The following is a 26,645-nucleotide window of genomic DNA, read 5'->3' on the forward strand; positions in this document are numbered from 1 at the left end:
AGCTGAACGAACGCATAACGCATGCAGCTAGCCGAGCGAATGGGTAGCCGATAAATTTAATGTACTGTTCATATTTCATGCAAAAACGAAGAGGGAACGACTACCATAATGGCAGAAACTAATGGAGATGCTGTAAGTATCGACCTGAAATATATATTTCGTAATATGTAGATAAACATAGGATGGTTTAATAGGGAAATTAGTCCTTGGAAAGTAAAGAAAATGAGAAGAATTGACCTAGAGTAGAGAGAGTCGAGTCTTCGATTTCTCTCAAATACGTGGACTATCATTGATTTGGCATTGTGAGTGAATGTATAAACGGCTAACGCTGTGCGTGTGTGTGTAGTGTGCTGACTGTGTATGTGCATGCCATCATGTGGGTAGGTCTACTGGCGTGCAGCATGCTGGCCCAATCCAGGCCAAGGCAGGTTGCAGACGGCTGCAGCAAATGCAAGCAGGTTTGAATCAAGAAAGTGCTTTGAAAATTCAACAAACAAGGGGAATCATGATTGGAATTTGCATGTTGAGGGAATAGGCTGGCCCGAGAATAAGGATCGTCTTCGTAAACGCGGACGATTCTGATTTCCGATCCGTGCGTTGGGATGCGAGAAACGGATTCCGTGATTGACTTTGTACAGAGACTTTTCATATTTAGGCGATAAAACCTCGTGAAGACGGACAACCCATAAAAATAGACGGTGAACTGGGGTTATTTTCTTACACAGAATCCTTTTTTTGCATTGCCAGCGCGCGGTCGGAAACCCAAAACCTGCAGAGCGCTGATGAAAAAAAAAGTCCACAAAAATGCAGACGATCCTTATTTTTGTGGACACAATTTGTCCTCATTCATCCTCATCCTCATTCCCTCACCAGGTACCATACTGGTTTAGGAGCGATAAATCCTCGGGAAGACGGACAACCCATAAAGTAGACGGTGAATTAGGGATATTTTATTACGCAGAATCCGTTTTTCGCATCGCCAGTACGCGCCTATCCTAAGGCTAAATGAAAAGTAAGCATTGCCTTTTTAAAGTCCCAGTGCACTACTTACAGCTACTTGCGCCCTCTATATAGCAAACAATGCCTAATCGGTGCCTGTTGGTCCCCATGATCCCCTTTTCTTATGTTAATTGAGAGCTGATTTGATGAGATAACCACCTGTCAGCGACCTTGCAGAGAGGTCTAATCCCCCTGGCCAAACTAGTGCAGACGGGCTTTAATGGATAAATGTTCTTTCATCTTTTATCAATTTTTGTTGTTGATAAAATAGATTCTTGAGGTTGATTTAAATTCAAGGCTATTTATTTCTTATAACTTTTTATCAATTTTATTATTTCTATTTTGACAGGAGCCAGTTGCCCTGATGGAAGAGAACCATGTGGAAGAGATCCAAATGCAAGAACCATCCCCCAAGAAGATCAAGCTGGAATTGGAGACACAACCTGGTGGGTATATTCTGCCTGATATGCAGGAACATGAAGTTTGCAAAATCTGAAACGAGGCTAGGTATACTCCACTGAAAACTTGTCCTCAGAGAAAAATAATCCAAAAACGTGTAGGGGTTTACAGGAGTGATATGGAGTGTGTTGTGCACGTGCCTAGTACTGAGTGAATTTAATTTGTACTGCTCTTTCATTCTATACATATATTTCCTGGATTAGTCGACACTCTAATATTGATATAATGAATTCTATGGAAGAAATGTTATATCAAGTTTTGTTGCCATGTTACACTAAAATGATCGATCCATTGCATTCTGCAAAAGTTTAAGCCGAGTTTTTTTCATTACACATGTAATTGTTTATTCTGAATGTTGCAACTGATCATATGAAATTGTGACTTTTCATGTCAATTTGCAAACATGGGGTGGTAAACATGCAATTTTTCACCATCTGAAAGCTGGGATTATCATCAAGAAATTTCTGAGTAATGTAGCTAACCCACCAGAATGCCAAGTTATATTATTTCTGTTAAAATGAGAGATTAATAGCTTTAACAAGAACATGGAAAATCAAAGCAATGACTCCACGGTGCATTGGTTGTGCTGTCATGAAAGAACATGTTCTGATGGTGAGAAATTCTTTGTTTACCATTTGGTTCAGTTTTGCTTTCAAACGTTTTCTGAACGTTTTCTGCTGTTGTATGACTGTGTATGTGTGTGTGTAGCTCAATACTGGTGTGTAGACAACCCCTTAAAAAAAAGACTGTATCAACGAAATGTTGAAAATTAGAACTAAAAGTTTTAATCGTTTTTTGGTGCGGCCATGTGGCGCAAAAATTCAGGAGACAGAACTCATTAATGTGATAGGATGAAACTTTTATGTTGGAACAACTACATGTACAGTAGTAGAGGTCAAAATGTGACATGAACCACCTTGAAAGCTTTTGCAAACTTCATCTTCCTAAGATTTCTTACATTTTTCCATCTTGCATTTGACCAGTACTCCTTAGCTAACCATAAACACATCTGATGTTCATACGATCATTTCAATCGCTTCTGATATTTGTCTTTTGTTTTGTTTCTCTTTGTTTTTGAGTTTTCTTCTTCGTAGGCTTTGGTAAAGCATCGTCATGGCAGCAGAACTGAATGGGTTTTATTCTCAGAAACGACATCGTGGAATACAAGAATCTCATGTAGTATAAATAACTGTTGTTAGGAATGCTGTAAGGTGGCAGATTTACTTACTTTATGATAAAAAAAATCACTCACATCCTCTTAAAAACTTGGGAATGGTGCATGAATAAGGTTAGGAAACAATGTAGATTTGAATTGATAGATATAACCCCTCCTGTTGCTCATGTTAGTCCAACATTATTTGTGTTTGCATCCCAGTTCTCAAATTGTTTCCTTGAAAATTATTTAATTGATTTTTTTTATTATTTATTATTTTTTATTTAAAAAAAATGTTATAGTGGGGCGGCAATATGTATTTTTCATGGACAGATTGCCCATCCATTCTCCTGTCATGTAGAATACTCCATTTATCACAGTCTTTCTATTTGCTTTATCCTCTTCTGCAGACCCTTCATAATTCATTCATCCCTTCCTTCACTTTTAACAATTTCGATAAGTGTCTCCTGAAATAATAAACTTGTACTGTCCCACACACCCTTACATGTATATGCAGATTAATGAAAGGTAAAACCTACACGTTAGTATGCCAATGATTTGAAAGAAAATGGCATGAATGGATGTTAGACCACTGTAAATGCTCTGCTCTTTCTCTCTCTCTTTTTTCTTTCCTTGTTCGTTATTCTTCCAGGTTTGCAGCTATTCCCGTGCACTTGACGCAGGCGGCTGTGCGATGAGGCACTCTGAAATGTGTGCATTAAAGAAAATGAAAAGTAAAACAACTATTTTGATAGAGTAGGGAGAAAAGCTATCACAACTTTTCTTTGTTTTTATTGCTGCATGTTCAGATATTATAGGTCATATATTTATACAATCATAGTTGCAAAGGATTATCTGAAAGTTGTAGTGAGGGGAAAAGATAATTGAATTAAGTTTTAAGGATTTCACTATTATTAGTGTTTGGAGAATACTATGATGTGATATGTTATAAGTGCATCAATTGTTGTTCAATATGATGGAGAAACACCTCTTTGTTGACGTAAAATCAGGATATAAATTGGCAGTAAAGTCGGAATTATTCCCAACATTTTAATGTCGGGAACATCATTTGTAAGAAATCTCTACTTAATCTTGAAGCTAATGTGTGTTGATGTGGAAGGTGAATTAAAGAAAGGTTATTGGCCTGCTTAAAGGCCCTATGTATCGTAACCTATGTGTTTCTTCTCTTGTTTTTTGGTCATTTTTTTATTTGCATATAAAAGCAAAACCAGCAAGGAGTGACGCATTGTCTTTCTGAGCAGCTAACAGAACTGAGCGACCGAGACGTCTCATCATCACATTTTTTTTCTCTTTATTCCTCCTCTCCCACATCCCCCGTCAATAGAAATTGCTTTGATAGCAGAACTTGCAACAAAGATGCTTATTATCTTGAATCCCCTTGCAGTTTAATATGCCTCACTGTTCCCTGGTCAAATTTTTAAGAGATTTCCGATCGACTTAATGAAAGAAGCAGTTCAATCTGCGAGTCCCCAATAGCCACTCTTAGAAATGATACATTTGTTACCTGACATTGCTGTCATATTCCTTCTGTATGTAGATTGACACAAATTTGTATACAATTTTACTTTCTGAGAAACCAGAGAACCTTAATTTGGAATTTGTACCAGAATGTAGATGTCACATAGATCATCAAGAACATATTTTGAATGTTACCATTACTGGATAAGTAAAAATTTCCAATTAGCAAATAAATAAACATTAGGTACCATGAAGAGTAGCATTGGTGTTTCTTGAATTTGTAAGTGCTTGGTTCATTAACATGTAAGTGCCATCACTGAAAATTGAACCCCTTGACATTTTGTAAGCCCAGCCATACAAGCCAAACATAGGAAGCATTATCCCCTTTTCCTGCAAATATTTTGTCTTTTGCTGATGTTGGATTTGACTCAAGGTTTTTCTTCCCTGTCTTTTGTATTTTTTTCTTTGCATTTTTATTCTTTATTTTATGCCATGTAGCTTCAGCTAGAGCAGCATGTGTGAAAAGGAGGTGATGAGGTTGTATGTAAACATATGACCTCTGACCTTGGCCGACCCACAAGCAATCCACCATGGCCAGTGAGGTCGCTGACCTTTGCGCTCTTCGGACCGTCCGACCGATCCCATGTAAAAAAAAATATCGACCCGATGCTGCACCGCAACCCATCATTCAGCTATCGATTCCAACCACCCCTTAACGCTACTCTAGTGGTAAACAAACGGTGCTGTTTGTATAGAATGGTGGATTACATATAGACGTTTGCCACGGTTCTCTATGCCATTGTTCTCTCTTTCATTTCTTTGTGGCAAGCGTCGGTATGAAAGAAGCATTTGACATGACTTCCTTAACTGTATTTTGTCTGCTGTGACCTCTTTCTGTTGAATAGATGGGATTTCTTTGTTTTTGGTATAATCATGGTTGTTCAAAGGTTTATTGAGAAATTTTAGATAAGCAAGCTTAGACTTGGTACTCTATCTCTCTAACAATGTATAGAGAAGCTAATTTGGTCGTAAATGAATTGTGAGATGAAAAACTATTTAAATAATGAAGTGATTGTTCATTAGCATTTTCATGTATGTTTGCCAAGCAGAAACGAAAGGGAATAGACTATTCAAACCTAGTTATGTTTGCATCTGAAAAACAGATAAATATCATTCAGCCTTTACCTAAGTTTTCTCACACTTGATAAAAGCTTCATTCTATTCTAATTTGCTGAATTTGAAAGAAGAAGAAAAACCGGGCAGGGGGGGGGGGGGGGATTTTTTTTTTTTTTAAGGGCATGACCCCTTGATGGTGTGCAGTGGTGTGGCAAGCATGTCCACACAGTGCATACTATCAAGTTCTCCTTCACAAGAAGGTCTCTAACACTCTCCTGTTATCCCTTTCCCTCCATGGTGAAGCTTCCCTCATGGACCTCGCAGTCGAAGAGGAGTCCTCCACGCCGCCTCCACCACCATCGCTGCAGAGCTTTGAGTTCCAGTTTGCAGAGCAGACAGGGCCGGTACTCGCTGGCCCCGGTGCAAAGAAGGAGACTCTGCTGGCGTTGCCCGGGATGCCGTCCATGATGGGGCTACCTAAGCTGAGCGCGGAGCAGCAGGAGGCTGTCATGAAGTCTAAGAAGTATGCCATGGAGCAGAGCATCAAGAGCGTGCTGGTCAAACAGACATTAGCGCACCAGCAACAGGTAAGAATCAGGATTGCTTGGTGGTCAATTCTAGCAATGATTATTTAACTTTACTACAGCCCTGGACCTATCATTATACCTATCCCTTAAACCAACTTCAAACCTAACCACGTTGTAACTATTTTATAACATTAAATTATGCTAGAGTTACATGTGCTAAGTGAAAGGAACTTCAGAGAAGAAACAGCATGGGGAAAATTGCACTTTGCCCTTGCTTAGTCATTCAAATTATAACCCTGCAAGGCAAAGTTAAATCAGTGTGGATTAATGGTAAAGAAATATAGTTATTATGATGATGGCTACTTGCTTATGGTGCTTGTTCTTAAAGGTAAAGACCAGTACTGGAAACGCCCCAATTTCAAAAAATGAAATGGAAGCTCTTATTACCAATCATGTGAAAGAACATGTTTTGAATTGTTACATGATGATAAAAATTTGCCGGGAAACCGCCTACTAGTTGATATATTTGATAAATTAGTTTATCTATTAGTGTGTGAGAGATAAAAACGCATGTGTCGCGCACGTGTGTGTAGTCCCATATACATCTTTCTGTGTACAGTGCTTGTAACTTTATGAAGACTGGGCCAAATTTCTTATCATTTTGATGATTCCAGGTCTATGCTAGATGATAAACTTTTTCTGATTGATTTCATAACGTTTCTTTCACAATGCAATTCCATGACCATAACTGGTCTTTATCTTTAATATAACCCAAACTGTTGTTTCTTTTCTCCTTATCCTGCAGCAAATGTCAAACCTTCAGATGCAGGCCCAGAGGCAGCGGGCCATTGCCCTGATGTGCCGGGTGTACGTGGGTTCCATCAGCTTTGAGCTCAAGGAGGACACCATACGCCAAGCCTTCCACCCCTTCGGTCCTATCAAGAGTATCAACATGTCCTGGGATCCCATCACCATGAAGCACAAGGGCTTTGCGTTCGTGGAATACGACCTGCCTGAGGCTGCACAGCTGGCCCTGGAGCAGATGAACGGCGTCATGATCGGTGGCAGGAACATCAAGGTAACGGTTTGACGACCAATTGAAGTAACGCAATCCCCCCCCCCCCCTGGTAAAATGCCCCCCTTTCCCTCTTAAAACTACCTTTTGTATGTAATTTTATTGGCCAAACACCAAAAATGATAATTGCTTTAGAATATGTAGAAGCATTAAAACAACACTGCCACGAGAGACTCTGTTTAAATCTATAGGGTTGAGATGACTGTATTAGCACACTTTCCCAAGGGGCACAGGCCCTGAGGCAATGGTACTAAACTGGCCAAGACCAAGTAGATTTACTAGATTTATCTGCATTTGGTAGTAGAACTACAAAATTGTCACCAAATTGCAAATTGCATTTATAGTATGGTTGTTATTGCTTTACAGTGTGCTATGATGACTTAGCTTTACTTAGGACACCTATGAGTGTATCTTTGATATGAAAATGGCTTTGAGTCTGAGCAATCTGCATCCCAGAGGGGACTTACATAGCTGCAGACATGCCAACCGTTCCGATTTTAACGGAACTGTTCCGTTTTTGAAGTTTTTATAGCCCTAAAAAACGGAACGTTCCGATTTGGGGGAATTTGGCTTTCCATACATAGCATTGATCCGATCGAGTGCTGAACGGATTGCATTGCGCAAGGTGCGTGCAACGTGCACTGATATGTACGTACAGTGGCAGCGTGTTGCTGCGCGCCACGTGCACTCTGATATGTGTTTCCGTACGTAACATTTCCGTACGTAAATACTTGCGCTGGCAAATCTCGTAAGTATAATTTCTATACTGCACGCATATCAGCGCAGCATGCATGCATTGGCTATCGCGGCTATAGCGCACCGTATATGCATAGGGTCCCCATGCAAAGTACGTGTTTCGAGGTACTGTATAGGTCTACTTTGTGATTTGTGATTTGTCTCGGAAGAAAATCTGTCAAAATGAGCGGAACAGCAGCAAGACGAATTCAGAAGTACAAACAGGAATACAAGGAACGATGGCAAAAAGCTAGCCCGCCACCTTCCCACCTCGAACCTTTCGAGTTCCGCTAAAATTGTGCGCTGCGGAGCTCCGAGGGTGCGTTGGTATCGCTGGCAAACTCTCAGGCGGCTAGCTCCCCACGACGGACCATTCGCGGTATGGCGAGAGTGTGTGTGTGAGATACGATTTTGGATTCGAGAACGCACGTACCACAACCGTGCACGTCATTTTCAGCTGTCAGAAATGTTCAGAATGTCTACGACCAATTTTACATGTACGATTTTTAGTACAGATACTTGGTCAGTTTTCTTCTTATATCTTTGGTTTGACAACATTTAAAAATATAATTTCTTCAAATTTGCTCCTGACTCGGTTCAGACTAATTGTCTGATGTGTTTTCAAGTCAATTTCTTGAATATATTTTTTTGCATGAATTTGCCTAGACCTAGTAGTAGTATGACACAAAAATTACCCATAAACTTGGGTTGAATTTTAGGGGAAATGGTCCCTAAAATAGGCTCAGATTGCAACAGAGAGCATCTGGAAACCCAGAGCTTCCAGGGCCCTAAAGCGGGCCCTGGACCCCGGCTACAAGGACTTCGCGCTCATGATGTGCGCTTCGCGCACATAGTGTACAGATTTCTGATTTTCAAATGTTGGCATGTATGTAGCTGGTTGCTAGGCACCGTTAAGCAGTGTGCTGGGTCTAATACTCTCTGTGATTCCGCTGTGGCATGACAAGAATCCTCTAAATATCATCCTGTGAAGCTTTCAATGTGATAGGAAAGAAAAGAGCTTAAAGGCCCACTGCACTACTTGTAGCTACTTGCGCACTCTATATAACAAACAATGATCAATGGGTGACCATTGGTCCCCCATGATCCTCTTTTTCTTATGTTAACTGAGAGCTGAGTTGATGAGATAACCACCTGTCCAGTGACCTTGCAGGGCTGTCTAATCCCTCCTGTAAACTACGGCAGATAAGCTTTAAATGATGAGAGAGATAGAGAAAGAGGGAGAGGGGAAGAGTGTGAGTGAGCAAGCGAACAAGTACGAGGGAGAAGGAGGCAGGGGCTAGAGGATTGTGAGAGAACGTTCTTAAAGTATTTGCTCACTTATTGAAGGTAAATACTTTAGATTACTTTTGAATCACTGATTCCCTTTGAGGACCCTCTTTTGCAGAGTAGTCATATGAAGTGAACCAATGTCCAAGAAATTCTCCATGACGAATATAATCCTAAGTACCGAAACCTACTACTGCTCCATTGACTCTTACAGTTATCTTGGTTGTTTGTCTTTGTAGGTGGGTCGACCCAGCAACATGCCTCAAGCACAGCCGGTTGTGGATGCAATCATGGAAGAGGCTAAACACCAACCTAGGATATTTATTACATCGATTCATTCAGATCTCTCGTCTGAGGACATCAAAAGGTTTGTTGTTCTCCCTTGTCAATATTTTCCTTTATTCTCAAACCTCCATTACAAAATTCACAGCACTATAAAGAATGGAAGTGATGACAACAGACATAGAAGAATATGCAAGCAAAGAATATACAATTTCCGATGTGCAAGGCTGCCTGAAAAGGCACTACTTAATTAAAGTACTGTTTCCCAGTGCTTCAGTTTTCTTGAGCTAATGTTTGCACTCAGGGAATTTGTTAATTGTTGCATTGATTATTTTTTCCCTGTCTTTTATTTTTTTCTCCCTCTTCTTTCTTGTTATTGGTACCACCTCATAATTTTATTTAATATTTACTTTTAAGTTTTAATTTTTTTTTTTTTTGTGTTATTTTTTCCATGTCTTTATTTTTTTCTCCCTCTTCTTTCTTGTCATTGGTACCACCTCATAATTTTATTTAATATTTACTTTTAAGTTTTAATTTTATTTTTTTTTGGTATTATTAGAGATAGTCCTCAATAAATCATTTTTTGATTTTTGACTACCCCTTTTTTTCTTTTTAAAACATACATTGCTCCGAAAGGAGTCATTTTATATATGATGTACATGTATTATTATTGTATTGTGTGCATGTATTTTATTTTTTGTATCTCCCTATGTTTTGCATTTGTGGAGAATTGAATTGAATTGAATTATTAAGAAGGTACAATTTTGGGTTGAAATGAAGCTTGAAGATGCCTAGGTCCAAATCTGTTCTAAAAGCTTTGACTATCATGACTATGTTTTATGGTCCTAGTAAAATACGGACTAGAGGAAATTAGCCTTCACCCAGTTCTGAACATTTTTAATTTTGATCAACTCATAATGAAACAATTTTCTCTCCTTTTTCTCGTACAGTGTATTTGAAGCCTTTGGTAAAATTATATCCTGTAGTCTACCGTCGGACTCTGTCGGAGGAAAACATAAGTAAGTCCCTTTCTTTCTTTCTCTCTTCTTTTCATTGTATTATAATAAACAGGTTTATATGTATTTACTTGATACATTTTTGTTTAGCGTGCATCATTAGCAGATTTTGACTAAATTATTCAAGTATTCATGTTCTTCAGATTATCAATAAATTAGCTGATAGATGTTTTATGTTGCATTCCTTTTAGACCTACAGACAAACTAAACCATTAATTTAATGCCATCATTTCACACCTTCCCTCTTCTTGGTGTATAACAATTTCAGAAATGTATGGATTCACTAATGTAACTTATAAGTTTGTGTCAACCAGAGTTATTGAAATATCCTCTTGCCTTTTCTGAATAGTGTATGATGCATTCAGGGGAAGCCATTTAATCTTATGTTAACCGGGGCGGGGGGGGGGGGTCAATTCCCCCCCCCCCCCTGTAGTAATTTAGCGACTTCTCCGGAACCACGGCAGATATCAAGTTTTCCCTTCATGACTTTTTTTTTCGAGTCTTACTCATCTTTTAAAATATTTTTTTTTTTAAATCGGTTGTATACTTACAAAGTCACGTGACATTTTGTCTTTACATGTCAGCCCGAAATCGCTCATTTTTGTGACTTGTGTACAAAACATATGGAAATATCATTTTCCCTAAAAAGAGATAAAACATCATGAGAAGAGATAACCTAAGGGATAACCGAACTCTTCCAATTTTGTTTGTCGTAGCATTATTCCAAATGGACTAACGAATACATATTGTGAAAAAGAATGCTTGAATATGAATAATATATGATTTATGGGTAAAATTGTGAACTTTATGACCTTATTTGCACAAATGAGTGAATTTTTCAAAAAAAATGAAATTACCACAGTATTCTATACACTTCACTTGACATGCATGCAAATTTTGGCGCCGATCGGCTGTGAAACCTGGTCTGAAATAGCCCGGTTAAAGTAGGGTTGAAGGCATCGTTAAACAATGTTTCCAGTGTTACAAATCTGAGATGCATGGCCCTACGTGTTATCAGTGCCTCTGAAATGGTGTAATATTGAAGCCTTAAGAAAATTGTGCTTCAAAGTGAGCATGAAGTGCCTCAAAAAAGTAAAAAAAAACCTTTGAGTGACCGGTTTTACCATACTCATTTTCCCTAATAGACTGTAGTGTTATTGAAATTTCGATTTCCAATCATAAATATCTTCATAATCAGTCAGAAAATCGGCTTGTAAAAGTCATGGGATTCCTGACTGACCTAAAAGTTTATAATTATGATTGCAGCATGAGCTAAATCCAGGTTTTGTCTAGAATCTGAGGCAAAGATACCCAATCCCTTCAATTCTTTAACTACTGAAGGATTAATTTCCATAGGCTTAATACATGGGTCACCAGGCAATGTGTTAAGTATTATTTTCACCTTCATCTTCCTCTCTTCCTGTAGGGGTCATGGAATAATTGAATATGATAGTATGCAGTCAGCGTCGGATGCCATCTCGTCGATGAACCTCTTTGATCTTGGTGGCCAGTTCCTCAGAGTCGGAAGGGTAAGTGCCCATTGGAATTGAGAATTGATGATGTAGCCTATTTTGGGTGGGTGGGTGCTCTTCCATTTGCTCCAGCTACAATTGCTCTGGGCATTATTTTATCAAAGCCAGAGGATTGAGGTTAGGGTTCCAATTCGTTTTTTCCTTTCATTTATTTATTTAATCATGGTAACTCGCTTCAGCCTACAGGGCTGTTATTCAGAAAGTCTGTGAACTGAATAAAACATACAAATTATAATACAAACAAAAGATAAAACAAAATCATATGAAGAAAAGACAAATCAATTTTTTTTTTTTTTGGGGGGGGGGAAGGTAAACATAATAGGCATGAGTACAGAGGCAGTTCTGGTAATGCAGTACAGTGCTATGATGACTTAGCTTTACTTAGGACACCTATGAGTGTATCTTTGATATGAAAATGGCTTTTTGTCTGAGCAATCTGCGTACACCCTTTGGCTAGATTTATCAAAGACCTGTAAAAAATTAGTATTAATTATTACTTTGAGCTAAAACTGTTAATTAATGTGGGATTACGTGAACATGTGCCTCCGAATTTGATCTCAAGTCGTCAACAAATTTCTTATCACTTGAAATATGAAAGTTCTTTAAGAGCAAGTCTCTATTCATAGGTAAGTGCTTCTTTGGTATTCATCCTCATGGGAGTGAAAAGAACGAGAAAGCTTATTATTTTTCACCTCTAAAAGAGCTCATCCTTCTCTTTGACAGGCTATTACCCCTTCAACGATGACAGGTTTTCCTACGATACTTGGGGGCTCTGGTCTTCCTCCAGCTGCTGCCGTTGCTGCAGCTGCTGCTACAGCTAAGATACAGGTAATGTGGATGATACATTGATAGTAGCTTTAGCAACAACCTGTGCATGAAGGCCACCTGTCCTTAAAACCACATTTGTATCTTTTGGACAATAAGGATTACGGTTGGGAGTCATAATGCACTGCTATGATGACTTAGCTATTACTTAGGACACCTTATGAGTGTATCTTTGATATGAAAAAAAGCTTTGTTTCTGAGCAATGTGCATACACCATCATTTGCATTATCATAGCATAGATATGAAACAAAAGCTTGTACTTTTAGATCAGGAAATATCTAAGCAATTTAATTCAGTGATGAATTTAATACTGTGCTACTGGAAAGGAAAAAATGTAGCCCAATTTTTGAAGAAAGTTGATTCTAGTAAAGAAAGTTTCAGAGATTGACAATTCAATGATTTGAAAATGTATTTTTAACTCAATTGAATTCTATTCTATTCTGTTAAAATTTGATCCATCAAAGACAGTGTAAAAATGATGTGATTACTTGGGTTCAAGCACATTGTAAATATGTGTTGTAGTAAACTGAATCCTATGTATTAAGAGGTAGTCATGAGCCTTTTTTGTTGAGAAAAAAAAAACTGTGTGGCTTATTTCAAGACCATGCCGTACAGCTGTCTACATTGAAAGCCTCTCTAAAGTGTTGGGAGCCCCACACATATGAATTCTTTTATCAATATTTGTCTTCAAACATATTTTTTGGCGGAAATCTTTGCAGAAATGTGTCTTAAATGACATCCTTTTGCCCATTATGATACAATTTGAGTGAAATTTTGCCATCAAATTCGGGGCTCCCAACACTTCAGAGGGGCTTTAATTTAATTCTGGTTATTTTTTACCCGTATAACTTGTAATTTCCCTCTCTTGATGACTGCATTAGGCCCTAGACGCTGTGACTGCACCAGCAGCCATGAACATGAACATGGTGAGTGTAGCCCCTACCAGCCTCATCAACCCTACCACCTTGACAGCAGCTCCAGGGCTACTGGCCACACCTCAAGTCGGTATCCTCGGCATGCCCCATGCTGTCATGGCTAGCTCAGCGGCTGGAGTTATCACTGGTGAGTTCGACCTTTCGATTATTAATCAAGCTCTAACTTGCCTTTAAGATTGTTTGATTGCAAATGTAGGTGTCTGGTTGATTAAGAAGTGGAATAATTGTTTTATTAAGGGCTTGGAGCATATGTCCTGCCCAATTTTAGTTCCAGACCCACCCCCCCCCCCCCCCCAAAAAAAAGGATTAATAAATAGATGAATGAAATATGATATGATAATAATCAGACCCTATAAATGTCAATCATTGTTGAACCCTAGCTTATGCTTAACACCAGTGAGTGAAAATTATGTTATGAGAGCCTACTTCGAGCAGTAATTGCATTAATAGTATGGTTGTTCATGCTTTACGGTGTGCTATGATGACTTAGCTTTACTTAGGACACCGATGAGTGTATCTTTGATATGAAAATGGCTTTGAGTCTGAGCAATCTGCATCCTAGGGGGGACTTAAACAGCTGATGGCTAGGCACCGTTAAAGCAGTGTGTTGGGTCTTATAATCTCTGTGATTCCGCTGTGGCATGACAATAATCCTCTAAATATCATCCAGTGAAAAGAACCATAGGGTCTCCTGGGTAACTCTTGATATGCTGAGCAAGGGATAGGAAAGGAAAGAGATTAAAAGATGAGAGAGAGAGAAAGAGGGAGGGGGAAGAGTGAGTGATCAAGGGAACAAGCAGGAGGGAGAGGGAGGCAGGAAAAAGACAAAAGATGGGGGTGTATAAAAGGATAAGTTGAGGGAGAAAGAGAGTTTGGAGGCTAGTGGATTGTGGAGGTGAGTGAGGGAACATTCTTAAAGTATTTGCTCACTTATTGAAGGTAAATACTATGGTTAACTTTTGAATAACTGATTCCCTTTGAGGACCCTCTTTTGCAGAGTAATAGAGAAAACAAGCATTAGAAATGCTCTAGATTTGATAATCATCTACACGTCTATTGCCCTTTTATATCTTCTTATGCCACTGTTGCAAACAAAAGGAGAAATAAAGCTATTCTTCACAAAAGGGTTAGCGCACTCAAACGACAGCTACCAAAACATGTCTCCGTAGTCTATCAATATATTGTATCCATGTGATATGCATTTCCCTCTCAGGAGTGACACCTGTCAGACCACAAATTGCTACGCTCCCTATCTCCACAGCAGCTCCAGGTGTCCTCACGACCGCCCCTGGCATGACGGCAGGCTTGACGGCTGGCCTGATGGCTCCGGCGATGGCCGCTGTAGCAGCCGCAGCAGCAGGTATCGCTGAACAAGTCAAGGAGGAACCGGCAGAGATCAAAGACGTGGAGCTTCCACAGACCATCAGCGAGCAGGAGAACATGACGATATCAGGCAGCAACGCAAGGCACATGGTCATGCAGAAATTACTCAGAAAATCAGATGTAAGTAGCAATTTAGGTCTCAAATTTATTAACTCCTCTGAATTATTTCTCATACACCCAGATGATTGTACAGAGGCAGTTCAGGGGAATATAAAAGGTCCTAAATTGAACTTATCTCTAATTTGGACTTGGCAATGATGGAAAGCTGTTAGCATCTCTGAAAATATTTTGTAAAAGTTATTTTAAAAGGCATAAAATGTTGATTTAAATCATTCATATTTTCTATTATCGAGGAGATTTTATGTTCTTGATGTGGAATTCATGTAAAGTTTAAAATAATTGAATTTTTGCTTTTGAATGTATTTCATTTTAAGGCTACAAATTAGAGTTAAAGATAAACTCCAGTTGTGGTAAAAAAAAGAAAATTAATTCTCACAGAATCAAACGAAACTTACACTGAATGTTCAAGATTACAAATAAATGAAATGTGCCAAACAATTTTGGAAGAAAATGTATACTGGCTGAGTAATGAGCATAGAATGACAAAGGAAATCAAGGTAGTACTAGCCCCGACACCATGTGTGTTGTCCCATATATAGCTCTCTGTGTACAGTGCTTGTTACTTTACCAAGACTAGGCCAAATTTATTATGATTTTGACGACTCCAGAACCTTGCAGTGCACACCAATACTTACATGCTACATGATCAACTGTTTCTGATCCATTCCACACCTTTTCTTTCACAATGCAATCGCATTACCAGAACTGGGCTTTATCTTTAAGTTCGACTTATGATCTTTGTGAAACCCCCCTCCCCCCCCCCCCCCCCCCCCCCCTGGTAATGGAGTACAGTGCTATGATGACTTAGCTTTACTTAGGACACCTATGAGTGTATCTTTGATATGAAAATGGCTTTATGTCTGAGCAATCTGCTTACACCCTTTGGCTGGATTTATGAAAGACCTGTAGAAAATTAGTATTAATTATTACTTTAAGCTAAAACGGTTAAAGGCATCGTTTAACAATGTTAAATCTGAGATGCATGGCCCTACGTGTTACCAGTGTCTGTGATATGGTGTGATATTGAAGCCCTAAAATTTGCACTTCAAAATGATCATGAAGTGCCTCAAAAAAGTAAAAATCTTTCAGTGACCGGTTTTGACATACTCATTTTCCCCAATAGACTGTAGTGTTATAAAAATCGTTAGGAAAACGAAAAATGAAATTTTGATTTCCAATCATAAATATCTTGGTAATCAGACAACTTGTAAAAAGTCATAGAATTCCTGACTGACCTAAAGGTTTATAATTATGATTGCAGCATAAGCTGAATCCAGGATTCTGTTTCAGAATCTGAGGCTATGTCACTGAGTCACTTTAGTTATAGTTAAGTAACATTGTACGTATTGTAATTGCAGTCACATGTGATGGTTTTACGCAACATGGTCGGTGTGGAGGACCTGGACGATGAACTAGAAGGAGAGGTGACGGAAGAATGTGGAAAATTTGGAACGGTCAACAGGGTGGTCATCTACCAGGAGAGGCAAGGAGAGGAGGAAGATGCAGAGGTCATCGTTAAAATCTTTGTGGAATTCTCAGATCCAGCGGGTAAGAATAGTGACCTTAGTTTCTTTTTTTAGTTTTAAAGTGAAACCTGTTATGAAGACGGCCTGATAATTACCCTATTTATTTATTTTCTTCCTGATTTTACCCCTATTTTCCTGATTTGTCCTGATTTTTTCCCAATTTCCTCCCTCGAAAGGGGGGGGGGGGGGAATGCTGTATGATGCCATTCTTTTCCCAAAATCGTTTATTTATTTTTTTTTACTCGGGGGGGGGGGGGGGGGGGGGGGGGGTCGTGAAAAAAAACAAAAACTTTTTTTTTTTTAGTCCTTACTATCACTCCTGATAAAGACCCCTAAAGGGAGACAAGGAAAATGGTATTTACGTGTCTGTAAACGCTTTACAGATAGATTTTTACCAAGGTCATCGGATCCAGGCTTGCCTGTTCACAATCTATACACATTCTCCACTCCCTTGTTAGCATTCCAGTAAGGTGCCATTTTACAGCTGCTCACAATACTGAGCAAATTTCAATGACTTTCACATCCTACTGGGTACTATTTAACATCCGGGTGGAAAGTGGCAAATTTGGATTAATATCTTGCAAAAGGACATTAGTGCCGGGCTGGGATTTGAAACCTCATCCCTTGGATTGAGAGCCAATTGAATGAACCATGACACCTTCACAACATACTGGTTTTGCACAGCTATGATGACTTAGCTTTACTTAGGACACCTGATGAGTGTATCTTTGATATCAAAATGGCTTTTTGTCTGAGCTTTGTGCTTATACTAATATTTGAAGGATGTTTCATAGCATATTTTAAGTAATGGTAAGCATTAAAAAAACATGAAAAATCAGGTATAACCTCAATTTGTTTAGGACACAGAAAATTACAAGAAGATATTCACTTGAAATCCGCTTTGCAAAGACGCGACAGTTGGTATTAAACATGAAGGAAAACTCTGGATTTTTTGTCAAAGAGTTAATATCAGTCGCAACTATGTACATAAGAGATAGGAGACTGCAGACTTGCGATTGATTAGAGGACTTCCGATTGATATAGTAAGTCTTTGTAAGACAAGGCCCAGATGTTTGAACATGTTTTCAACTTTCATTAATATGATATTTAAGTGAAGGGGGAAAATCTCCCCTGCAGCTTAAAATCATCATTGTCTTGCAATCTATCGAAATGAAAGGAATATGCAAAGAAAAACTATTGCAGGGCTTCCAAAAACTAAACAAGGGTTTGACATTAAAAAGAAACAAACAAAGAAGATATTAACTGCAGCTTTGGTGCTTATTGCCTTTATTATACGATTAACTTGCAAACCTAAATTAGTAAGCAATTGTAATAGATTGTCTGGTACAAAGGTCAATGACTTCAACTCCCTTCTGGAGGTTCTCACCCCAAAATAGAAACATTGACTGAACCAAAATATTATATACAGGGAGGTTTAAAGTTTATGAATGGACTTCACTTAATCAGTTAGTTATTATCTTTGTTCTTTGGACTGAATCAATAACACTCCCTATGCAAACATTTGCATGTTAGCAGTGATATTTACCAGTGAGTTACTAGTGTTTGCCAATGGCTGCGGAAGATTAGATAGCATCTAAGAATAGACTGTTTTACACCATGTGGTATGAGTATCAACAAACCTAAAAGAGGGGATAATCCTGTGGACATGCCCCGAACATGCCCCACTGATGGAACAGGTGTGCCCTATCTCCAAGTTCAAAAATATTCCAGCCCCATGCCTCCTCCACCCCCTCCCCTATTGCATTCTCTGTTTCTCGACCCCACCCCTCATCACTGCATTGTTTCCTGCTTCGGAAATGTGTTAGATTATTATGAACATGTTATCAATGGTTTTACAAAGATTGAAGGACATTTGCATAACATAACTAAGGTTCACTTTTGAACAAATCGTTTGTAGTAATTTTGGAGTTGATATATTTGACTTGGCTCTGTTGAACTGTCCTACTTAAACGGCATTACTTTATCAGATGTCTTCACCTGCCCTGGTTTGTTTTCCTTTAAGAACAAGGTCACTTTGAGAATGCATGCCCCTGTGGAATGCACTTACTAAGTTATCATAATACTACACATACACTTCCATTGATGATGTATGTAGGTTTCAGTTTGTTTGTAAACATTGCGTCAGATCCCCCTGTGTGCTATCAGTTCCGCAGTGTCCTTTAGTGTTACCCGGTGACCATGACTAAACTTCCTAGTCGTGTTTGAACAAGATAAAGCGAGCGATGTAGAAAATAGTGACCCTTGTACCAAAACAAAGATTGACCACGCATTATCTGACCGACTTGATGTGTGGTGTTTGTTGTGTATAGTAAAACTGCTTAAATCTAAACAGTTTGGTCACCACATGTTGTTTCCAACATACAATGTTGATATTGCTTCGAAATTCATATCCAGTGGCATAATTATACAGAAATAAAAAATCAATAAAGCCTATTGTTCCTCCATAAGTTTGATTGCCTTCTTATATTCTCTGCTCATATATGTGCCACAAATCTAAACGTAGTCCTAATAATGAAAAGAAGAGGTATATTATCTTACTTTACTATAAATACGTAATCTTAGTTCCATTTTAAAACATGGAGGGGAAAAAGGGGATAAAATTAGCACCAAATCAACTAATAAGGTTAGTAGGAACACAAGATATTTATAATATTAATTTGATTTTGAACACTTCCAAGTAATGATTGGAATCTTTTTGTTTTCAATTTTGGTTTCTCCTGCAGACATGAAATCTATCCAAATAACTTGATCTTATTTTGTTCTCATTAGATATCGTTTATTATACAACACCTACGTGGATCCCTGTCATTTGATTGGAGGATTGTTGGTCACATGATATTCAATAGATGGTATATTGCACGGTCGTGCATTTTTGGTTATATGCGCCGTGCATTTTTGGTTATATGCAGACTGCGTACCTCTCTGCCGTGCGCGCGCGTATCCCTGCGTGTATCTGACGCGAAGGCAATCTGAATGTAATCGAGAAGGCTTGAATCCAACTTGAATTTATCTTTAATATAAGGAGTAAAGCATAATTTGTTGATTAACGTTCTATTAGATCTTCTTCGATGTTGTATAAAACAAATAATGAATGTTTTTCATTCGTTCAATGGTGCGAATATTTTCATTCGTTGAAAGATTAACATTAATTCTATTCAACTCGGCTGACGCCTCGTTGAATAGAATGTTAATCTTTCAACTCATGAAAATATTCGCACCATTGAACTCATAACCATTCATTGTTTGTATACTGTTTCATGAGAGGCTTTTTTCCAAATTAGTGCGGTGGGGCTTTAAATAACTTATTGAAAGCCCCACCGCACTAATTTGGCCAGGAGGACTTAGACCTCCCTGCATGGGTCACTGACAGGTTGTTATGTAATCAAATAAGCTCTCAATTAAAATAAAATTAAAAAAATACGGCGTTGTTGCTATATAGAAGGCACATGTAGATATAAGTAGTACGGTGGGGCTTTTAGTTACCCTCTTAACTCCAAGATTTCATCAAATTTACTGTATCTCATCGGTTTTTGTTTTATTTCCTTTTTCTGCCTCACAGAAGCCGAGCAAGCAGCTGATTCGCTCAACAGCAGATGGTTCGGAGGCAGGATGGTACGAGGAGAGATCTATGACCAAGAAAGATTTGATTCTAGTGATCTATCGGGTTGATCCATTCTCTACTCTTCTTCTCTACCTGTTCTCTCTTTCTTCTATCCCTCCATCCACGTTGTCATTTCCATCTATCACTGTTTCATCAGTCTTGCCCACCTTGATACATGATGTACCGTATCCTGAGAGCGAGAAGGGCATCTTTTTTATATTAGAAGCGCGCAGAATTCGAAATGGTCCCGAATTTCGATAGACCCCCAAATTCTGAAAATGTTAAGGGGGGCTCATGCATACAGACCAAAATATTGCAATCCAGACCCCTGTCAGAAATGTTAGTTTGGAAGGGCACTTTGTGAGTTGTCATGAGCAAGCCTTTTTATTTCTCGACATACCTGTATGATATGGTAGTTTGCGGGGTGTTCTAATGAGTGTTTCTCAAGTGAATAGACGATCAATACTTTGATGTGTTTGTGTTGCTTGAACTTCTTAATACAAAAAGAAGACCTCTTTACGGTGATGTAATTTTTTATTACAACAAATTACACACCATGCATTAGAGACGAGCTGAGGTTACACTGTATAGTTCTAGAAACCAACTAACCATTCAATTCCTAAACTTGATAACCAAATGCAAAATACTCATCTTCTTGTATGACTTGGGAGGTTTTGCTACGTTATGTGATACATTTATTACAATGATTTTTTTATTTTAGATACATTGCAGGTTGTCTGAATATAAATTGAAAGAAAATATTTATGTTTTAATGCTGGCTCATTGACATTTTTGGAGAAATATTCTCTGTGAAAATTGTTCAAATGTATACCAATGAGGATGACCCAAAGTATGTTAGTATGTTCATGCCCAGTCTTTAATATGTACAATCGAATATCATGCATTGAAGTTTTGTCTAACTTTTTTGTTGTTTTATATATTGTCAATGTTTAAATCACATATAAGCACAATCTATATTAGGTTGATATATTCCTTTACAATGGAATAAAGGCACAATTTTCTATCAATTAATGATTAATTTTATCATCCCCCCTATTCTTTGATCAAATTCTATATTTATGAATTCTATAACTTAAATAATTCTTCTAAAATGTTTTGCTTCAACGGTTTCATTGTCAACATCATAGCAAGAGCATATTCAGAAGATCAGTTGAAAACATTTTCTCTGGCATTAAATCCATCTTCACTGCCCCTAAATCTAACTGATGTCACAAGCAAATTAAAAAAAAGGTGATTAAATCCATCATGTCATAAGGTATCTTTTTAGATCTAACTTATTTGGTGTAGTTGTTTGGTAGAAATTGAGTTGATATGTCTGCCATTCCACTGTTGAACATGGAGGATTCTTCGCTGACATGCGGTGATGTACTCATGGAAAGTCATATTTTATAACTTTCCTGTGAAATGTGATCAAATGTTACCTACATATACTTGTATCTTGTAGTAATTCTAACATATTCATGTACAATGGTTATGATATTGAGTGTTGAAAATACAGTATTGCTCCTAATTTTGAAATATGAAACTGGTTCAATAGCAAGATTGAAAATTTGCACTTGATGGTAATATACAATATTTTGATACATAAACATGTATGTCATGATGTAGCTCTAGAAAACAACATTGCCCCAGATTTCTTACTGTCTGCTTTTAAAAATGCATGAATCTTTCCTAATGTTCATCTTATTATAACTCATTACACGCCTAAAAGTTATACGCAATTTGGAGAGTTGTTCAGTGTCACTTGTATTTTCTCGTCATCAGAGTTGCATGCATGATTACTACAATACTTAAATTTATTACCTATCGTAGATAAGACATTTATCTTGTGGCATGATGTACAATGCAACTTGTCTATAGTAAAATGCTTCAAATTGGCCTACATTTCTCTAATGATCCATTTGGTCACAAAGAAAACTCAATAACTTATTATCAGTTGAATTTTAAATGAGTGCATTGGAAGTAAATTAGAATAGATTTTTGCAATGTAATATCTGCATGCAACTAGCAGAACGTCGTTAGCACACATGTCTGTTGACTCTTGTTATAAAGCAAATTTCTGATTTGCTTCTAAAATATTGATGGCTCTATATATATTGTACCATTTTGTTTAACTTGACAGGAATTTCTTTGTTATTGACTAAGAAAAAACCAGAATGTATTGTAACTAACTAATTTGAGAAGTTTTTTTTTGTGGTACTATCGAGCACATAATTATGGAGTTACAGGCACTTAATGCTAACAGCCTTCTATTTAATGCAATAGTCACCTGCACATTTTGCAGAAAGACGCAATGCGCTCGGACCATCTGCCAGCGGCACAACGATATACATGTTATGTTACAATCTATTAAAGTTAGATAAAACTGAAACTTGGGCCAAAAAAATATATGATTGAATGCCAGTGATAAAGTGAAAGTGATAATGATCCATGTGATTATGTAAATGTATGTGCTTTCAAAGTGCTGTAATTATTTATGTCAGCCTTATTAGCTGTAGTTCTGCCAGCTAACAAACTCATTGTAAATAAAGATTTGTGTACATATTTTATACATGGTGTCTGATGTTGATTTGTTTGTGTATACATGTATTTCTAATCTGTATGTGCAATTGATTTTTACATATTCTCCAATACCATACGTATACGTATACGTATAGTTAAGCATAAACACGCCCTTAGTGGAATCTGACGAAACTTGATGAAATGCAAAGCTTGTGAAGAATAGATCCTGTACAAAATATGATATGACATGGCGCAATGAGAAAGGTTTTAACAAATGTTAATGCAATATATATACCGTAGGCCACTTAAAAAGGAAGAAAAGGGAAATTGATTTCACTTCTATCCTTATAGGTAGACCCTAAATTCTCCCAAAAGAAACCTTAATGCAGTAGTTAATCACAAAAATGATAGAGTATTAATAAAGCATGAAATTGCAAATAGTGCAACTATTCTAAATCTGTAATTCAAAAGAAAACACAAAGACTTAAAAATCGACCTTTTGGCAATTGGAAGGGTCTAATGCATCACCGCCTTTTGAAAAGTAAAACCATCACAATGATATCTCACATATTATCCAAACTTGATTTTGATGGGAAATACATTGGGTATTGAAAATGCCCTTTTTAAAACACCCTAACAATTGTATAATACATGTAGTATAAAGGGTGGCAGTCTCTGTTATTTTTGTTACCTTCTTCATTCTGTGGACAAGAGGGTGTGAATTGCAAAAGTTAAATTTGATGGATTTGGGGGGGGGGGGGTGAATTATCAGCTTGAATATCAAAGCTTTAAATTTGAGCCGATTTTAGTAATTGACTAAAGAATGTTTAGAGCAAAGAGAAGAAAATTGTAATTTTTGGTTTAGCTCCTGAATTCGTTAACAACCAAAACTGAGTTATTGTACAATGTTAAGAATTAATTATATTAATTCTGTCCTTATTAATAGAAGTGTGTCTAATCAGGATCTTTGATCTAAATGACAAATTAAGTTGGTTAATTTGGTCAAACTTGGGATCCGTCATTGTCAATATTTTGGTTGGCAAGAATACGTACATCCGACCACAATCCTGATATATATTTGACTTTTGTTACTCTTCTCAATTAGGATCATGTTTGGACATATCTCTTCGTGATTTCAATTGGTTTTAAAATGACGAACCTTCATTTTCAAAAATTGTATTAGATCTTCTTCATATGAATTTTAGTATTATGAGAGAGAAGAGAGAGAGAGAGGGGGGGGGTTGAGGCAATTAATAGAAAATAAGGTGATGTTGAGTGCAGAGTAGGTATGTTTACCAAGAAAAAAAATCGATGTATTATTGAATCATAATTCATCACATAAAACTTGTTTCTCAAGTCATGATCGATTAGAAGCCATTCGTTTAATATAGGCCCTATACATGAATGGGTAAACATAAGGTGTGATTCCTGTTTGTACCGGTCCCGGTACCAATGCTTCTCTTTCGCCCCCACTTCGTCTTGAACTCGAATTCTCCCCTTTCCCCTCTCCGTTCTCCGTTCTCCGTTCTCTCTTCTTTTTGTCTTTTTTTTCTTCTTCTTCTTCATCTTCTTCCTCTTCTTCTTCCTCTTCCTATCTTCTTCTTCTTCTCCCCTTCAACCCTCTCTCTCTCTCTCTCTCTCTCCTTCCCTCCTTTTCTCTATCTCCCTTCGATCCCCCTCTCTCTCCACCCTCTCTCTCCCTCTCTCACTCTTCCTCATTTCCTCTCTCCTTATCTGCCATGCCGGGTAAATAGGCAAACCAGGCACACCGACCCAGGGGGGGGGGTCGGGTATTTACATATTAGGCCATACGGGGGTGTGCCGCTCTAATGGGTGACTTTTTCACACAAAAATCCCTAAACATGGGTCCCACTTTTAACAAAAATACCATTTAAAATGGGTCCGTTTTTTCAATTTTTTGTAAAATGGGTATTTTTTCGAGAAAAATGCCCCCTAATAACGGATAGGGGTTTCGAGGCTTGAGCGGCACATGCACCCACGTCCAAACGAAATCTGAGTACCCCCCCCCCCCCCCAAACAGGTTTGCCAATGCTAATATTTCCGGTCATCTGATTGGCTGATATGCTACGTCATTAGCACGTCATGACGTAACCGTTAGGGTGAGTGATAGGGTTATAGAAATCATGCAGAATCACCTTTCATTAACCCATCGTTGGCTCAATCAGTAAGATCAGCGTAATTCAATTTTAGAGTTGTGGGTTCAAGTCTCAGTTTAATCAGGTTTTTTGCCTTTATAAATAGTGAGGCAAAGCAATACAAAATCAAAGTCTGATTGTTTGTGACCTCTTTCCAAGCTGCTAGTGACGTAGAACATATATATCAGCCGTTGAGAAGAACGGAAATATAAGAAATTGCAAACCTGTTTGGGAATAAAAATTTCGCGGCCCGGGCACACCGATGGGCAAAGTGTCAGTAGTGCATTACTCTCTCCGCTGGCAATATCTTAGACTGAAAAGGCTTATGAAAATGTGCAAAGAATTCCTCCCCCACCCCCACTCTTCAGAAGAAGAAAAAAACTACGTGAAGCTAAAAGCAGTTGATTTGATGAAACAGCTCACTATAGCATCAATAATATTTTAAGGTATTGATTTTTAAGATCGAATCAACGTTTTAGTAGACTAAACACCGGCCCCTATATGGTCTACATTGGATTCCGTCCTCCTTCTCCCGATCCTCTATCTAGTAATTATTTTCTTTTTTTCCTAAATAATTGTTGGGCCATGGTCATACTGCGTTTTTGTATGCTTATCCAATGTCATCCTACAAAAATATAAGGATACTTTAGTTTAACATTTAGCTTTTGAGGGGTTTGAGGCCTACTGTAGGCCTAAGTAAATCTTTTGTTTCTTTTTCTTGTGTTTTTTTTAACGGCAGTCTGTGCTACTTTACTATCGTTCCGTGTTCGCATGTGCTTATTGTAAAAAGCAAGTCACCATACTTAATTGTAACTTCTCACACAAGTTGCAACATCGATTTCATCATGCATACTGAAGAAAATTAAGGGTCAAACTCGATCGTGGTCTAATGTCAATAATATCAGTCTTATATAGCAATCATAATCAGCAAGGCGGGCCGGCCGGGTTATACTACTAGGTAAATATTTACACATCGCATTTAGATATATGACCGTATTGGGTTTCTTGCAAGTCATCATAAAACATCACAAGCTTGTGAAGTCACTGGTGATTCTTGTAAAAAAAAAATGTAGGGCCTATATTACCAGTAGCGGATCCGGGTTGGGACGGGTAGGGGGTGGGGGAGGGGGGTGGGTGGGGGCGTAGGCACATTATAAACTTGCATATCTTAACAAAATACACAAACACACAAAAAAATACAAAAATAGTGGCTCCTCTTTTTTCTTCTATCTCCTGTTCAGCTTATCCTCTCTTTTTTTTTTTTTTGGGGGGGGGGGGGGGTGGACCTTGTGCCCCCCCCCCCCCCCCCCCCCCCCCCCCCACCCCCCCCCCCGCCTGCATGAATCCATAAATGTATATAACCATTTTGGCATATTCAACATATTTGCAATATATCTAAACAAAGTTGAATCTTCTGTTGAATAGTGTGTATCTTTGTTTTCCTTCTTTTTTACAGTCCGCAGAAAGATCCAAAACAATTACATTTGTTTACAAACAATAAACACCTTTCACATGTACACTGCAGCTGCAGTCAGAGCTCATACATCTCTACACTATAAAACTCCTTCAACAATATTTCGCCCCATTTCGATAGACTGATGTTCTTTTCTAGATAACATTTCGAACGGCTAATGAAGCATACTACTAGTAATGATATTCGAAATTTGACTTCGTATCATCTGAAGAAAAATCATGGTCAATTAAAATGATCCTTTTCAAAACATAATCCTCGAAATTTAAAAATCATAAATACGAAGCTCTGAGTGGCGAAATTTTATTGAACCTTTATCTGTTGATTTTTTGGGGGGAGGAGTTGTCTAGATTCCTTCCGACGGTGACATGTAGGGCGCGCCAGTACACACTCAATTTGTGTACATATGTGACGTGCGTGTAT

At 38.1% G+C, this 26,645-nt stretch overlaps 1 protein-coding gene across 8 annotated transcripts; it reads left to right on the forward strand.

Annotated features, from left to right (window-relative positions):
- Positions 1-22,642, forward strand: LOC115918030 (poly(U)-binding-splicing factor PUF60-like). 8 transcript variants are annotated; one of them, XM_030985353.1, is made up of 12 exons: positions 1-132; positions 1,349-1,445; positions 5,510-5,793; positions 6,539-6,811; positions 9,070-9,197; positions 10,063-10,131; positions 11,555-11,657; positions 12,384-12,488; positions 13,368-13,548; positions 14,635-14,924; positions 16,283-16,472; positions 20,031-22,642. In XM_030985353.1, the coding sequence occupies exons 1-12, from the start codon at positions 109-111 to the stop codon at positions 20,138-20,140; spliced, it is 1,854 nt and encodes a 617-aa protein (XP_030841213.1). In that variant the 5' UTR covers positions 1-108; the 3' UTR covers positions 20,141-22,642. The 8 variants fall into 8 exon arrangements, with proteins under 8 accessions (XP_030841213.1, XP_030841214.1, XP_030841215.1 ...); XM_030985354.1 differs by having other exon boundaries at positions 14,683-14,924; XM_030985355.1 differs by having other exon boundaries at positions 14,686-14,924.
- Positions 22,643-26,645: the final 4,003 nt, after the last annotated feature.

This window comes from Strongylocentrotus purpuratus, unplaced genomic scaffold (genome assembly GCF_000002235.5).
Source record: "Strongylocentrotus purpuratus isolate Spur 01 unplaced genomic scaffold, Spur_5.0 spur5_scaffold_15, whole genome shotgun sequence".
NCBI classification, from domain to species: domain Eukaryota; kingdom Metazoa; phylum Echinodermata; class Echinoidea; order Camarodonta; family Strongylocentrotidae; genus Strongylocentrotus; species Strongylocentrotus purpuratus.

What these genes read in the sequence shown, in the direction of transcription:
- LOC115918030 (XM_030985353.1), top strand. Translation starts at nt 109, where the DNA reads ATGGCAGAAACTAATGGAGATGCT. An exon ending in TCTGTCGGAGGAAAACATAA is followed by an intron (nt 10,132 to 11,554) that starts GTAAGTCCCTTT and finishes CTCTTCCTGTAG; the next exon opens with GGGTCATGGAATAATTGAAT. An exon ending in AGCGGCTGGAGTTATCACTG is followed by an intron (nt 13,549 to 14,634) that starts GTGAGTTCGACC and finishes TTTCCCTCTCAG; the next exon opens with GAGTGACACCTGTCAGACCA.